The 16782-nt window shown below is 36.1% G+C and overlaps 1 protein-coding gene across 1 annotated transcript; it reads right to left on the bottom strand.

Moving 5' to 3' along the window:
- Window positions 1-10730: 10730 nt before the first annotated feature.
- Window positions 10731-16165, bottom strand: LOC131648479 (uncharacterized). The gene is made up of 5 exons (XM_058918232.1): window positions 15770-16165; window positions 12083-13151; window positions 11630-11830; window positions 11186-11545; window positions 10731-11047 (listed from the first exon to the last, which is right to left on the bottom strand). Exons 1-5 carry the CDS (start codon window positions 16163-16165, stop codon window positions 10731-10733), a joined length of 2343 nt encoding a protein of 780 aa, XP_058774215.1.
- Between the last annotated feature and the right edge of the window lie 617 nt (window positions 16166-16782).

A 16782-nucleotide genomic window follows, 5' to 3' on the forward strand; every position in this document is an offset into this window, starting at 1 on the left:
TTTGATGGCTTTGATCTTGTCCGGATCTGAAGCGTGGCTAGATTCTATATGAATCGGAAGCGGTGGAACTTTGGGTCCATATTGGGTACCACATGCATAGAGCCACATGTCTTGCATTGAGTCACATTGAGGTTATGTGATGTTTGAATATATGCATTTATGTGATTGTTATGTGTACATGAGATGTGATAATTGAAATTGGTGATGTTTTGATACATAGTTGGTTAAATGTGTGGATATGTGATAATGATTGATTGTGTATATATTTGGGATAATAGTATTGAATCTTTTGAGTATTATACTATTGAATTTTGTGCATACTTGAATATGTGAAATTTTTTAGATGATACTATTTACATGATTATGACTTGTTGTGTAGTGAAAAGTATGTGAGACTAATGAACTGTAGAAGTATGATGTGTATAGTAGCTATTGATACTTGTGATGTGATGATTTTATATGTCTGAATCCTAGCATGCAATTTATCATACGCCCACTTATATGATTTGATATCTCACCCTTTTCTCTTGTTTCGCCGTTGCCTTTATATTGGTAACGTGCAGGTATTCAAGTATGAAGGTTTAGTTGCCGTTACTCGAGTCGGTTGTCGCTCTGATACGTAGCACTATGGGGGGAAACGATTTATATTATTTATGATGTTGCTATTTAATTGTTTCATTTTGGTTGGACAAAATGATAAGTTAACTGAAGATATTTTGTTGAATATATTCTTAAGTGATTCCGCTGTGTTTTAATAAAAGAAGTTATTTTGTTTTTAAAAGTATTATATGTTGAGTATTTGTTTAGTTGGTTAAAAGAAAGTGCTATGTATCCGCTTTATGCGACGAGGTGGTTTGTTTTGTTTTGATTATGTGACGCCTCATTTGTTTATTGAGAAATTTTGAAAACTCTGATTTTTATATATAATTGCCGGGTAGAAATGGGGCGTTACAATAGTGGTATCAGAGCAGGTCGGTCTGTCCGGCCAAGTTGTCGAGTCTGTTGAGTAGTACGACAGTTGAATGCTGTCAGTGTTTTAGTCTTTAGTACACGACACGTGTATGAAACACTGTCGGTACTTGTTTGTTTTGTTGCAGGAATTGGTTTGATTCCAAGTGGGGGAGAAGTTTTGCTTCTCGATGATGTTTCTGTTGTAAGAGAGGGTCTGATATGCTGTCGATAAGCGACAAATTCAAGTGTTGTTGAGTGTTTTGGATATTAACCAGAGTCGAAGACGATGTGAAGTTAAGGATAATTTTGGGAGACAGAAGTTAGAGAGTGACGATGTTCAGCACGGTTGAGGACTAAGAGCTTGTCGGTGTGTTTAGCCTTTGCGTCTGATGCTGGCGTTTGACAAGTGTTAAAGTGATGGGGTTGCGGTGGATTTTATATGGGACTCACATAAGTGATTGACGGACGTAATCTATGCGAGAAGTGTTGTAAATCGCGATCCCGAGTTGGAACTCGAAGATGCGCGTAACTTGAGTTTCAGATATTTTATTTGAACTCCGTTTAAAGCTTCAGGAAGATAACAAGATGAAGTGGAGTATAAGAATTATTGCCGCAGCTGTAATAGATTTGATTTTGACGTGATGAGGTTGAGATGGGATGCAGTTTATCGTCGAAGTTATTTGAGGAGTTTAGGAGATAACATAAAAATTGTCGATGCTTGCCGTCGATGTTTACAATTCGGATAACCTCAGAGTTTTGTAGCTTGGATTTCGAGTATCAATTGGACGTACCGTTTGAGCCTACGAAGAGGTGAAGTTGTATTCGACCTTATGGAAATATGTAAGCCTGTTGAATAAGAATGATTATTACCGTAAATGTCTGAAGCGAAGTTAAGAAAAACTTGTTGTTGATGATTAAGATGAGAGAATGAGATGTTCGGCATTAAAGATGATTTGATTACTGATGACTTTTAAGGAAGAATGAAGTAGTAGCGAAGAAAAAGTCGGAAGTAGGGATGATAGAAGTCGTATTTGGGATGCCAAAAGTGGCGGTGTGTATAAAAGAAGGACTGTATGGAATTTCTATCGCCAGTTTATCGTGACGAGGACTTCGGATGAGACAAAATGAATTGTGTGATGCTAAGTGATTATGAAGCAGACTTCTGTATTATGTTTAGACGTTGGTGTCTCATCGACAAGATCGATTGATAAGGTAAGATGTTGTAGGAGTTGTGAAAACCCAAAGTGAATCATTGGATTACGTCGTGTTATTGGATTTAAGTGGAAATTCGAAAAGAACACTATTATGATGTAACAACAATTTATACTCCACTAAGGGTGTCGGATACTAATTGGCAAATTGGGGAACTGATCACCCTCAATCTATTGTTAATGGTAGACGAAACTCGTGTTGGACGTTATAGATTTGTCTTGTTGTCTTAATAGTGTAGAAAGAGTCTATTTTTATCGTGAAGATAATCTCCCATCAGTTTGTGTAGCTTGGTAAGAGGGGTGGTTGAGTTAGAATTAGATGAGATTAACAATCGGTGTGGTACGTTTTATGCAAGCAAGTGTCGCAAAGTGAAAGATTGGAAATATCAAGTAAACAACGATGTGAGGATGGGTATTGAAGAAGGTTTGAATTGGATCGAGAATTTGTGAACCGTATAAGTAGACGCAGTTTTATAGAGAATGGTGACTTAAAAGATGATTATTAGAGTTGAGCAGCGGAAGCCTTAGGTGACACTGTTGTTGTAAGGCTTGAGGGAGTAAGAAACTATATGCCAGAAGTCGGTAAAGATGAGTTATCTTGATATTTGGATTGACGGACTGTTGGAATAAGTCTGATGCGCCAAAATACTGCATTGAGTCGTTGATTATTGCAAAACTTGTAATAACTGTAATGCGTTAGTGTTCATGAGAATCGTTGTTGTGACGAAGAGGTAGTGATCGAAGTGTTACCAAGCGCGATTTGGAGATTTGAGATTTGGATACGAGGTTTGTGTTTGGATGGTGTTGAGCAAATTTTCGAGGACGAAAATATTCTAAGTGGGGGAGAGTTGTAACACCCCGAATTTAATTAAATTGGTTAATTAAATTATTGAAGGATTTAAATATTTGATTTAGTCGAATTTGGATTGTCGGTGTTATTTAATGGCGTATTTGGAATTATATAAATCGAAGTCGGATAGTCAGAAAATAATATTAAGAATAATATTATTTATAAGTCGGAATTATTATATTGAAGGAATTATTATTATAAGTGTTATAATTGGTTATTTGAGTTAATAATCTTATTGGGCCTAAGTTGGTTTGTGAATATAAATAAAGATAAGATTTAAACACTAAGCCCAATTGGTTTTATATTAGGGTTTTAGAGATTTAGAAAGAGGAGAGTTGTCATAATGAAAGAAACAAGAATAGAGGAGAAAGAGGCAAGACTATGGAGAAGAAGAAGAAGAAGCTTGGAGATTTTCATCAATGGTTCCAAATTGAAGATGCAAATAGAGACCCTTTGAGTTGCTTCCATTGATAAGGTAAGGGTGGAGTTCTCTTCCTATAATAGGGCTTATGAAACTTTTTATGAGAGTAATTGGGTGTGTAGATTTATTGCATTATCTTGTGTTAATAGTTGTTGGAAAAACTGAAATTTATACTATGAGTAATATGAAGTTAAGATGCTGATTGTCGTTGTACATGTTGCTGTTCGATTGAAGGAATTAGGTAATAGTGATATTTGGTACTGTTACTGTTACTTGATTAAGATTTTGTGTGGAAATGAATAGAAAACGAGGGTAAAGGTACCAGTCCCTTGACGGCCAGCAATGAGGCCTTTGACTGACAGCAACCAAAGTCTATCAAGGGGGTGCCTAGCGGCACTCTTCCATGTTAGGCTGCTTCCATTTTTGTTGTTTTGCTAGTAAGTCATAAGAAGCAAAATTAACTGGGGATGGATGTCTTGCATTGTTCCCTTCATTATTTCGGTTTACTCTGTTTTTGTCTGGTATGGAATTGTTTCCTTTGCCTTGTCCCACTGTTTCATTATTCTATTTTGTTCTTGTAATATTCATGAATATGTGTTACATTGGTAAAGAAATTATATAAATAACTCAGTAGTAATTTATATAATTAGAAACAATAGTAAGTGTATAACATTAGTGAATATAGAACTGATAATATAAAACAGACCCGTTTGATCGAAATAACCGAATTAAGCGGTATAATTAGTTATCCAGAATTTGATGAAAATTCACGTGGTAGCTAAGTTTAATTAGTAGATTAACGTGGTGATGTTATTTTGTTGAAATTATGATATTTTACGAATCGACCGAAATTGTGTTTGGTTTAAATATTCTTTATAAGTAAATTATAATAATTTAATAGAATTGTCAATAGAGTTGTTAAAGTTGTCAATATAGTTGTTAGAGTCGACACTAAGTTGTCAGAGTTGTTTTGAATTATTAAGAGTCATATTTTTATTTGTTTTGAGTAATTCTGACATGTTTAGAGTTGTTAGTGTATAACGTCGGTGTTTGATTTTTTTTCATTGGAACCTTAACAATTCATATCTTTTGAACCGTAACTCCGTTTGAGTCTCCGTTCGAGGCGTTAGAAAGCTAGCGTGATACTCTTTTCAATAAAAATGGTTTTGAGCAAAAGAATGCTAGAAATTGGAAATGGAGTAGAAATTGAAGTAAATTAAATTAATATAGTTTGATATTAATTGGTTAAATTAATAGTTAAATTAATTGCAATGAGTTTAATTGATTGGGATATACTTGAAGTTGGATCAATTATTCGGTTTATCGGTAAATTATAGTATTTTGAGAATTTGTCCGTAATTGTGTTTTTGGCTTGAATATTTATGTTGAGAATAATATATTGTTATACCAATGACGTTGTTTTGATAATGTGTATATTCATATATATGTGGTAAATGTGAATTGACATGAGATAGTATGGATACTAGAGTTAATTGGATTTTGTGAATCGTAATTGATTAATTGGCCTCTTATATGTTAATGATGTGTGTGTGTGTGTGTGTTGCGAATGTTGTGTACGATTGGTGGATAATTCATAGAGTTGAATTATTGTGATATGCGGAAAGTTAAGATGGTAGAGATGATCTTAATTGCATATATTTGTGACATTGTACATACATTCATATCATAGTGTGCCTTGAAACACAGGTGGATTTGCTTTGAAACACAAGTGGGCTTGAATTCTAGAGTGAATTCGGAAAGCGGTAAACTATATGTTTACATTTGATGGCTTTGATCTTGTTCGGATCTGAAGCGTGGCTAGATTCTATATGAATCGGAAGCGGTGGAACTTTGGGTCCATATTGGGTACCACATGCATAGAGTCACATGTCTTGCATTGAGTCACATTGAGGTTATGTGATGTTTGAATATATGCATATATGTGATTGTTATGTGTACATGAGATGTGATAATTGAAATTGGTGATGTTTTGATACATAATTGGTTAAATGTGTGGATATGTGATAATGATTGATTGTGTATATATTTGGGATAATAGTATTGAATCTTTTGAGTATTATACTATTGAATTTTGTGCATACTTGAATATGTGAAATTTATTAGATGATACTATTTACATGATTATGACTTGTTGTGTAGTGAAAAGTATGTGAGACTAATGAACTGTAGAAGTATGATGTGTATAGTAGCTATTGATACTTGTGATGTGATGATTTTATATGTCTGAATCCTAGCATGCAATTTATCATACGCCCACTTATATGATTTGATATCTCACCCTTTTCTCTTGTTTCGCCGTTGCCTTTATATTGGTAACGTGCAGGTATTCAAGTATGAAGGTTTAGTTGCCGTTACTCGAGTCGGTTGTCGCTCTGATACGTAGCACTATGGGGGGAAACGATTTATATTATTTATGATGTTGCTATTTAATTGTTTCATTTTGGTTGGACAAAATGATAAGTTAACTGAAGATATTTTGTTGAATATATTCTTAAGTGATTCCGCTGTGTTTTAATAAAAGAAGTTATTCTGTTTTTAAAAGTATTATATGTTGAGTATTTGTTTAGTTGGTTAAAAGAAAGTGCTATGTATCCGCTTTATGCGACGAGGTGGTTTGTTTTGTTTTGATTATGTGACGCCTCATTTGTTTATTGAGAAATTTTGAAAACTCTGATTTTTATATATAATTGTCGGGTAGAAATGGGGTGTTACACCACACACTCACCTTTAGGGTAACTCCTCTGGTTTCCTTTGTTTCCTGTTGCCTTGTTGCCTCTAAGTGTACTAAATATCCAAGTCCCTCGATTTCGAGGATACCTAAAGCAATGTTACCTTAAAGTTATTGAAACTCCTATGATTGTCCCTATTGCTAAGGTATCCTCGCATGATGCCTCAAGTGACTATTCTATCCTTCCCTTAGACTACCTGCCTTCTTTATGGCAAGGGACAGTCTTATGGCGAACGATTTCTCGATGACCCTTAATATCCAATTGAAAGACTTCCTGCCCTCTTATGGTATGGATAGATCCTTTCGCCTGAAAAGCTAAAAGAACAAATTTCTAAACTTAGGGTAGTTGCTATTAATTGCTTACTCTTTTTCAAATTCAAATTCAAATTTAAAACCTTTTCCCATTTCTTTTCAAAGAAATTTTTCAAAAAGACTACGCTTAATTACAAGCTAAAGTTCTTATTCAAACTTATTCAAAATCTTTTCAAACAATTCAAACAAAAGTGAGCTAAGCAATTAAGAGCCCATGGAAAACCATGGATGCAAAGAGTGCCTTACACCTTCCCTTTGTATAACTTACCCCCCGAACTCAAAATCTTTTTCAAAGGTATTTTCCTGTTCTTTTAGCCTTTCCAATTGGATAAAATAAAAGTCGGTGGCGACTCATGCTTAACCGCAACATTCCGAATAATAGTCAGTTCACCGTATTACACTAAAACATCAACCACAATCTTTGGTGATGTGTTTTCTTCTTTACCTTATTAGAAAGTAGGGAAGCAAATCATGAATCAGATAAGAGGTTGATATCCAAGTTAGGGAGAGGAAAGCCAAAAAAGAACAAGTTTAAAAAGGGCAAGAAAAGAGAAAGCTTTATAATTTAAATAAAATGGAACAAGAAGAAGTTCCAAGGAAAAAGAAAAAGAAAAAGAATTTCAAAAATCAAACTGTGAAAGCGGGTGAAAGTGGGTAGAAAAATGAACTGCAAAGGTAAACAGAATCAAGAAGACAAAAGAGATGATTAGAATGCTTCCCTAGATAGGATACCCTTTGAATGTCTTCTTATTCTTTGAATCTAAGCCATATTACAACCCTAGAAAGACCTTTCGATTTTCAGATTTCACAAGATTCGACGCTACTTTTGTTAAACGTATGATATGAGTAATTGTAGATTTGATTGTCTGGATGAGTGTTTAACCACTCTTCTATTCATCATATCTTTTGATGAGAGTGTTAGTGCTGGTCTAATTATTATTATGTAATGTTTTGAACCTTCTTGTGGTAATTTATTTGTGAAGTTTGTTTCATATGTTTATCCTGAGTTTATGGTGTGACAAATTGTGCTTGGATTGACCTTTGATGTGAACCATTCAAATGTGTTTAAAAGAAAACTTGTTGCATGATTATTGAGAAATATCATTGACTTCACTAAGGTGAGTACTTTTTGTTTGAGGACAAACAAAAGTATAAGTTGGGGAGAGTTTGTTAGGAGTAAATTTAGGGTATTTTTATGTGTGGGTATAACTATTTTCTGTTCTAAACTTAAGAAAATTATGGTAGTTTCATTGGTTTTTCAATAAGAATTGAACTTTATAAGTTTAGTTCAAGTTGTGAAGCAAATCAAATCACTTTGGGTATTATTGATGCAGGTTTGGAGCTGAAAAATAGCCTTACAAGAGCATGAAGAGGAAAGAAAGCTGAAAGAAGTGGAAGCAAAGCAAAGAGGCAATATAAAGCAAGGTCGTGTCGTGGGAGTAAGAGGCTGCACCGCGCAAAACTCATTATTTTGGGCCGCGCCGCGAGCCCGACGAATCAGGATTTTTTATTATAAAAAGAAACCCTTGCCGTCATTATGGGTGTGTAATTTTTGGTGAATGAAATTTGGAGAGAAATTTGATTCTGAAGCAGAGGGCAACAATTGAAGGTGGATTCTACATCAATTTAATAGATTCTCTTGATCATGATGAATACCTCAATCACACCTTGTGTGTTCTTCATATCCATGGAGAGCTAATCCTCTTGTGTTGAGTTTAAGGTAGTAGTTAACCTATGATTATGCAATACCATTGATTAATTCCTGTGAAAAATTGTTTGAATTTAATATCAATAAGAAACCTTGTTTTTATGTTAAATTATCGTTGAATCTTTAATCGAAAGAAAAGGTTTAAACTTTTGCCCTAGGTTACTATATTGATTTAATCATAATTTGCAGAGATGGAATTGTGAATGAGTTTTCATAATTATCGTGCTTTATTACTCTTATCGATATTAGTATTCTGAGAGATCGAATCTCATAACGGTAAAAAGTTATCTAACTTGATCCGCAGACATGGGATCAAGTTTGAGGATAAGTGAAGATAATAATTCAAACGATGGTTCACTTACGATTTAATTAACAAATTACATAGGAATCGGTTGATGAACCCTAAAGCTCAACATACCTCCTTTATTATTAACTAATTTTTAGCATTATTGTTTGTTAAGAGTCCCACATCGGATAATATATGGCCTGAACATGTCCTTATAAGTGGGGACAATCCTCTCCCTACAAGCCGGTTTTGTAGGGTTGAGTTAGGCCCAACCATATTTCTTCACATGGTATCAGAGCCTCGTTTTCGAACACGTACTTCATAGGATCCATTCTAGAGATCAATAAAGTGGTATGGTTCAACATATACTGTCTCAATCGGCGAGCAGCCCATGCCAAAGCACAGCAAGTTTTCTCGAGTAGCGAGTATCTTGTTTCACAGTCGGTAAACTTTTTGCTAAGGTAGTATATTGCATGCTCTTTTCGACCAGACTCGTCATGTTGCCCCAGTACGCACCCCATTGAGTTTTCTAACACAGTTAAATACATAATTAGGGGTCTTCCTTCAACAGGTGGTATCATGATCGGAGGTTCTTGCAGGTACTCCTTTATTTTGTCAAAGGCTTCTTGACATTGTTCGTTCCATTTCAACACTTGATCTTTTCTCAGTAATTTGAAGATAGGCTCACAAGTAGCGGTCAGATGGGAGATAAATCTAGCAATGTAGTTTAGACGTCCCAGAAATCCTCTAACTTCTTTCTCGTTTCGTGGAGCAGGCATCTCTTGTATAGCCTTTACCTTTGCAGGATCGACTTCAATACCTTTACTGCTAACAACGAAACCCAGCAGTTTACCAGACCTCACGCCAAAGGTGCATTTGTTCGGATTCAGTCTTAACTTGTATTTCTTCAACCTATCAAACAATTTTTGCAGATGGACTAGATGTTCTTCTTCAGTATTGGATTTTGCAATCATATCATCGACATAAAATTCTATTTCTTTGTGGATCATATCATGGAATAGGGCTACCGTTGCATGTTGGTACGTTGCCCCAGCATTCTTTAACCCAAATGGCATGACCTTGTAATAGAAAGTGCCCCAAGGCATAGTGAAGGTTATCTTTTCCATGTCTTCGGGTGCCATCTTGATTTAATTGTAACCTGAGAAACCATCCATGAAAGAGAATACTTTTCATTGCGCAGTACTATCAACCAGAATATCAATGTGTGGTAGGGGAAAATCATCTTTTGGACTTGCTCCGTTCAAATCCCTATAGTCTATGCACATTCTGACCTTTCCATCCTTCTTGGGTACGGGTACTATGTTGGCAATCCATGGCGGATAACTCACCACTTTCAGGAACCCAGCATTGAATTGTTTCTCGACCTCTTCTTTGATTTTCTGAGCCATATCAGGTCTGTTTCTTCGTAATTTCTGATTAATCGGAGGACTATTTTCTTTGATAGGTAGACGGTGGACCACAATATCAGTATTGAGCCCAGGCATATCTTCATAGGACCAAGCAAAGATTTCAACATTGTCTCGTAGCATTTGAATTAATCTTTCTTTGACGCCTTCTTCTAATTCAGCGCCTATCTTGATCTCTTTCTTTTCCTCTTCGGTGCCTATGTTCACGATCTCAATTGGCTCTTCAAGCGGTTGTATAGTCTTTTCTTCTTGCTCTAGTAATCTGACAATTTCTCTAGGCACTTCACAATCTTCCTCACCTTCATCCTCAGCTTGGTCGATCGGATTTTCGAAGTCATATTTCACAATAGCAGAGTCGTTATCAATAGGATCCAGAGTGGATGTGAATCTGCAGTGCAGTATATGGGTGTGTGTAAGAAAACATAGCTATGAAAAATAAAGAAAGGAAATAAAAGCAAACACACAATTTGAATATGCAACGTCCAATGCTTTATTGAATGAAAATATGCTTATGAAATGACAAGCCCTAACAATGGACCATTGTGCCTCGGGCGGGACACATGGCTTTGAAGTTTATTGTTTATTGAAGTACAGAAATTTAATTTGGAAATATAAAGAAAAGCAAAAAACTAAGAACGATAATTACTCCTGACTATAGGAGATAGAAACAATATCTTCAGTCTTCCAGTTGTCCAGCCATTTGTCTGATGTAGGGAAGATCCATTTGTCCAAGTTGCAGTTGTATTCATCTTCACTAATGGCGTTGACCCCTTTGCTGATGAAATGATGTTTCAAACCTTCAGGACGAGGATGTTTTACTCCATTGTGTCCTTAGCAGTGCAGCCTAGACCCCATTTGTCGGACTTGTACAGAATATCAGGAAGTTGCCCCCAGATAGTGCAACCACCTTCTTCTACCACAGCCCTAGCATCTTTTAGAGAAGCCATTGTTGGGGGAATTCTAGTAACCTTGGGAACAGTCTTGACAGGCTTAGTCTCAGAAACTACTTGAGGGACCAACTCAAATGCTTGACGGGGAGTCTCAAAGCCTTCTATAGTGAACTCAACATACTTGGTTTCATCTATGAAGCTTACCACATACTCTTCCTCGCCATGAACAGTGACAATCTTACCTTTTGCAAGAAAATTCAATTTTTGATGGAGAGTTGATGTCACAACATTTTCCCCATGTATCCAAGGACGCCCAAGTAGACAGGAATAAGCAGGATGAATATCCATCACATAGAACACAGTATTGAAAGTCTGAGAACCAACTCTGATTGGGAGCTCAATTTCACCGTGTACAGTACTCATTGATCCATCGAAAGCTTTTACGATCACATCACTATACTTCAACATAGCCCCTTCAGGTCGGAGTTTGTCCAACACCAGCTTGGGTAGCACATTCATAGATGAACCATTATCCACTAGAACATGGGCCAAAGTGGTGCCCCCACATTCAATGGATATATGTAATGCTTTATTATGGTTCTTTCCACTAGGACTCAGATCGGCATCAGAGAAACCAAGGTAATTCTCAGTCGTCAGATTTTCAATGCACTTCTTGAGTTGATTGACAGAAATCTCTTGAGGTACATGGGCATCTTCTAGGAACTTCTTCATGTCCTTGGCTTGAGTTTTGGAATAACTCAGGAGTGACAGCATAAATATCTTAGAAGGCGTATGCCCCATTTGTTCAACAATGTCGTAATCACTCTTGCGGATGATCTTTAAGAACTCATTTGTATCTTCAGATGATGAATTTCCAATGCCAGCCTCAGGTTCATGAAACGGTCCTTTACCACGGGCATCAGCACTCGGGGTGATGGTAACAACGGATGAAGTATTGTTTGGAGAAATCTCTGGAGAAAACACTCTTCCACTTCTTGTTACCTTACTTATTCCAGCAATGTTACCTACGTCAGGATTGACGTCTTCAGAAACCTTATCAGTCACGAACTCTTGATTGACTCCTTGAATGTAGACCTCAGCACCATAGTTCCAGGGGATAGCTTTATCGGAAGAGTATGGCATTGGACCAGGTTTGGTGATGATAATCAGAGCCACACGGGGTTCAGTGGAAATCTTGAAGGGAGCCTTGGTAGGGATTTTCAATGGCACTTTAGAAACCACTGAGACGTCCTCCATCTTCAATCCATTTGAAAAACCTTCGTACAAATTTTCTATAGAAGGGATCTTCTCAAACATAATGGTACGACGATCCATCCACTTTTGAATTCTTCTTTTTAGGTTTTCACAATCATTGGGTAGGCGTGCGCAATAATAACAATCAAGATCACAACCAGGAAATAAACTAGCTTGTATCAACTTTCTTTTGATTTCAAGGAGCGGAGTTGACAGTTCTCTCACATCACGGATATAAATAGTGTCCATGATAGCATTAACAGTCTTGTCATGCTTTGTCATAGGCGCAGTGATGACATTCGGATTTTCGAGAGCTTCGAACTCTATCTCACCCGCTTCTATCATATCTTGGACTTTGTTTCTTAAGGCCCAACAGTTATCCACATTGTGCCCAGTAGCATTGGAATGATAAGCACATGTGGCTTTGGGATCATAATTCGGACTTGCGGTGTTGACAAACTTCGGGTGATCTTTCAAGGTGACCAACTTTGCCTTTAGTAGATGTTGTAGAGCTTGAGATAAAGGCATATTGATTGGGGTGAATTTTCTCCTTGGCCTACCAGTCTTGCGTTGACACTCTTGTCTAGGAGCTTGTTTCGAAGTTGGAGTGGAGATGAGCACAGCACCAACACATTGGTTTTGATCATTCTTACCACGACCCCTCTGGCTATGAACAACATTTGACTCATTCTTTCCTTGATAAGGCTTCTTTGCAGCACCAGAGGATGTGCCCACTTGGATCTTCCCACTTCGAATACCACTTTCAACATGCTCTCCGGTCAATATAAGTTCAGTGAAACCAGATGAAGAGCTACCCAGCAAGTGACTATAGAATGGTCCAGTTAGTGTACCCATGAACATGTCCACCAATTCCCTATCACTCAAGGCAGGTCGGACTCTTCCAGCAGGAACTTTCCATTTCTGAGCGTACTCCTTGAAACTCTCCTTAGGTCCCATTGACATGTTTTGTAGTTGCGTGCGAGTAGGTGCAAGATCATAATTATACTCATATTGCCTAAAGAAGGCAGTAGCCATGTCCTCCCATGTACGAATATTGGCACTCTCCAGTTGATAATTGTAACACCCCAAATTCTACCCAAAAATATCATGCGAGAAATCAGAGTATTTTAAAAAACTATCAACAATGCATTTGGGATATCACATTTACTTCCTATAAACAACTCATAAACAGATACATAGCACTTTAATCTCAGAGAAGCACAAAACAACTTATAACAGCTCTTAGACAAACCAACTTCATTTTAATATGCAGCGGAATCATAACATTCGAATTTATAAACAAATCATCTTATTTAATCGGAAACAACTTCAAACATCATAGTACTTCTCATTATCCAATTTGGAACTCAACAACTAAAACATGAACAACATAGAAACAACAATATAGACAACCCCCGAGTGCTACGTATCAGAGCGACACACCAACCAGACACGGTGAATCTACAAACTTCCACAGCTATACTTGAGTACCTGCCCATTTCCCATGGTAGGGGAAACATCAGCAGAAGGGGTGAGATATCAAACATTATAAAGGAAAGTATGATAATACATATAGCAAAGATAAAATCATACACAATTCACCACTTCTCAATATAAGAAATTTGCATCACAACAATAATGTTAACTATCAACTATAACAATGTATTCAAGTTTACAAGTATGTCATTCAAGCACATAATAACATATACTTCATAATCACAACGTAAATTAATACAACTATCAACAATGGCAAAACATGGTTCATATATTCCACATATATACATATATCATTAATACATATATATATTTGCATTCTCATCATATACGTTTCATTTACATATATCACCAAAATCATGTATCAAACATCACCAAATTTAATTATCACATCTCATGCACACATAATAATCACCTAATACATAATTACATATATTCAAACATCACATAACTCCAATGTAACTCAATGCAAGACATGTGACTCTATGCATGTGGTACCCAATATGGACCCAAAGTTCCACCGCTTCCGATTCATATAGAATCTAGCCACGCTTCAGATCCGGACAAGACCAAAGCCACCAAATGTAAACATATAGTTTACCGCTTTCCGATTCACTCTAGAATCCAAGCCACGCTTGTGTTTCAAAGCAATTTCACCTATGTTTCAAGGCACACTATGATATGAATGTATGTACAATCTCACAAATATATGCAATTAAGATCATCTCTACCATCTTAACTTTCCACATATCACAATAATTCAACTCTATGAATTATCCACCATTGTACACAACATTCACAACACACACACATCATTCACATATGAGAGGCCAATTAATCAATTACGATTCACACAATCCAATTAACACTAGTAATCATACTATCTCATGTTAATTCTCATTTTTGTCAATTATACATGAACACACATTTTCAACATCAAGCAATTAGTCATTAGAATTAATGCTAACCAACTAACCATAAAGAATCAATATCAAAACAACATCATTGGCATGACAATATATATTTCTCAGCATACATATTCAAGCCAAAACACAATTACAAACAATTTCTCAAAATACCGTAATTTACCGATAAACCGAATAATTTCCAATTCAACTATACCGTAATTTCAATTCAACTATTACATTTCTATTCCATTATTTTCCAATTCTATAACAAAACCCATTATTTCACTATCAATGGTTTACTCACAACAAACATAACAATCTAATACACATAGATTATCAATTGCACACAACTTATCACATTTATATCATCACATTCCAACAATCATCAAATACCCAAAATTGCAACATAGAAGAACATGAATATCAAAGTATAGAATTAAACCCACTATAACATACTATCATACAACCCTTTAGCATGAAAGAACCCCACCCTTACCTTGGCAAATATGAAATCTTTCACCATAGCTCTAAGCTTTTCTCCAAAATAAATCCTTCAAACATAATTTAGAGACACACCTAAAAACCAGTTCGGAAATCAGCTTATCAGACGAACTTAAAATCCTCAAAATCAAAATCGCTCCGGTCAGAACTTACCTCTATGAGTCAGGAATGTTATGTCAAAACCATGCGACGATCCAACGGTTGGATTGAGAGATACATCCGTTTTGCTAAGGTGACTCAATGCTGAAACTTGCTGCGAAAATGAGGTTTCTTCTAGCTTTTCTCTTCCACCATTGTTCTCTTCCCTTTTGCCTCTTTTCTCTTCTTCCTATCTTTTCCCCCAAATGAAAATATTAACCTCTAAAACCCTAACCTTCTCTTACTATCTCACTTATGTCAATTGGGCTTAACCCACCAATCCATCCATTATGTTTCTATCACTTAGGCCCATTTAGTTATATCTCTCTAATAACTCAATTAAGTCAAACAACACAAACACTCTCATAATTAAATACTTAAATAATTATTATATCACATAATAACTAAATAAATAAGTTATTATTAAAAACACCAAACAATATAATTACTAATATAATTAATAAAAATATTAATAAAAATCGGGATGTTACAATAATACCACTCCAATTGAGTCCCAGATAGACTCTCTTGGAAGAAATGGATCCAGAGTCTCTTGTCCTCGGTGTGAGGTTTAATCTTCCTTATGTATGATCTTAAGTGCAACTTGGGACAAGAGATCCCATCATACTTAGCAAAGGCGGTAGTCTTGAACTTCGGAGGGATAACAACTCCAGGAATGAGTCCCATTTCATCAAAATCCAGTCCAGGTACTTTCTGAATTTCCATGTTTCTCAGACATTCTTCCAGTAGCTTGTATTTCTCATCAGAGTCATCCTCGTCATAGGGCTCCTCTTCTTCTTCACCCTCTTGACCATCAGAACCTACTTGACTTCCATAGTTGTGGTTGTCTTCTTCCTCATCTTTAGGAATTCCAGCTTCTTCAGGCCTCTTGGGACGCCCTTTGAATCTTTTTCCCATGTTGATCACCCCCTTGATTTTCTTAGTCTTCGTCTTCTTAGTCAGGAGAGCTTTCAGTTCATCTTGCCCCTTGGCTAAGTTCAGGATTATAGTTTGAAGTCCAGCATTCTGAGCTTGAAAATCCTTGATGGATTGTTCGAGATTCATCTTTTCTTACTTAAATAAACAGCGGAAAGATGAGGCAATTGTTTTTATGAAACCTATGATGTAATGTTTATGAATAATATGATTGTGCCTATGCAATGTTTTCAAGGAGTTAAAGGCCTTTCAACACATTCAAAGAAAAAGGAAAATAAGAACAAAACAACTTGATTATTTCAATTAGAAACCAATTTCCTATATGTTTTTGAAGTTACATCAAAGAAATACTAAAGAAATAATGAATAAAGTACAATAAAAGAAATCATTCTTCAAGTAGACGCTTCCTCTTCAATACTCTGATTTCTTCTTTATGGGCTTTGACCATCTCATTCTTTTCTTGAACGAGTCTATCAATCTCTCTCTCCCATGATTGTATCTGATCAAGTGAGATAAAGTCTTCGATCTTCCATTTGCGGGAAAAATAGTCAAGCATACTGATCGGTCACCATTTCTAGTAAGTTTCCGCACCTTTTTCCGACCGAAACTCGTAATCTTGGTAATACTAAGTGGCATTGGAATATGTTTTTATAGTAAGTTTCTTGTTTTTCGGTTGTATGGCTTTGTTTCATTTTAATGTGTTTTGAGTATTATAAAAGTGTCTTTTTATGCGCTGGTTGTTAGTT

The sequence above is a fragment of the Vicia villosa genome, linkage group LG2, assembly GCF_029867415.1.
Source record: "Vicia villosa cultivar HV-30 ecotype Madison, WI linkage group LG2, Vvil1.0, whole genome shotgun sequence".
NCBI lineage: Eukaryota > Viridiplantae > Streptophyta > Magnoliopsida > Fabales > Fabaceae > Vicia > Vicia villosa.

Bases quoted from the DNA above. Each gene is read 5' to 3' on its own strand.
- LOC131648479 (XM_058918232.1), bottom strand. From the start codon at position 16,165: ATGAATCTCGAACAATCCATCAAGGATTTTCAAGCTCAGAATGCTGGA. The intron at 11,546-11,629 runs GTGATTACGACA...CCAAAACTCAAG, and splicing joins CTTAAAGATCATCCGCAAGA to CCAAGGACATGAAGAAGTTC. The intron at 11,048-11,185 runs GTTCTCAGACTT...TTCTTGCAAAAG, and splicing joins TGAGCTCCCAATCAGAGTTG to GTAAGATTGTCACTGTTCAT.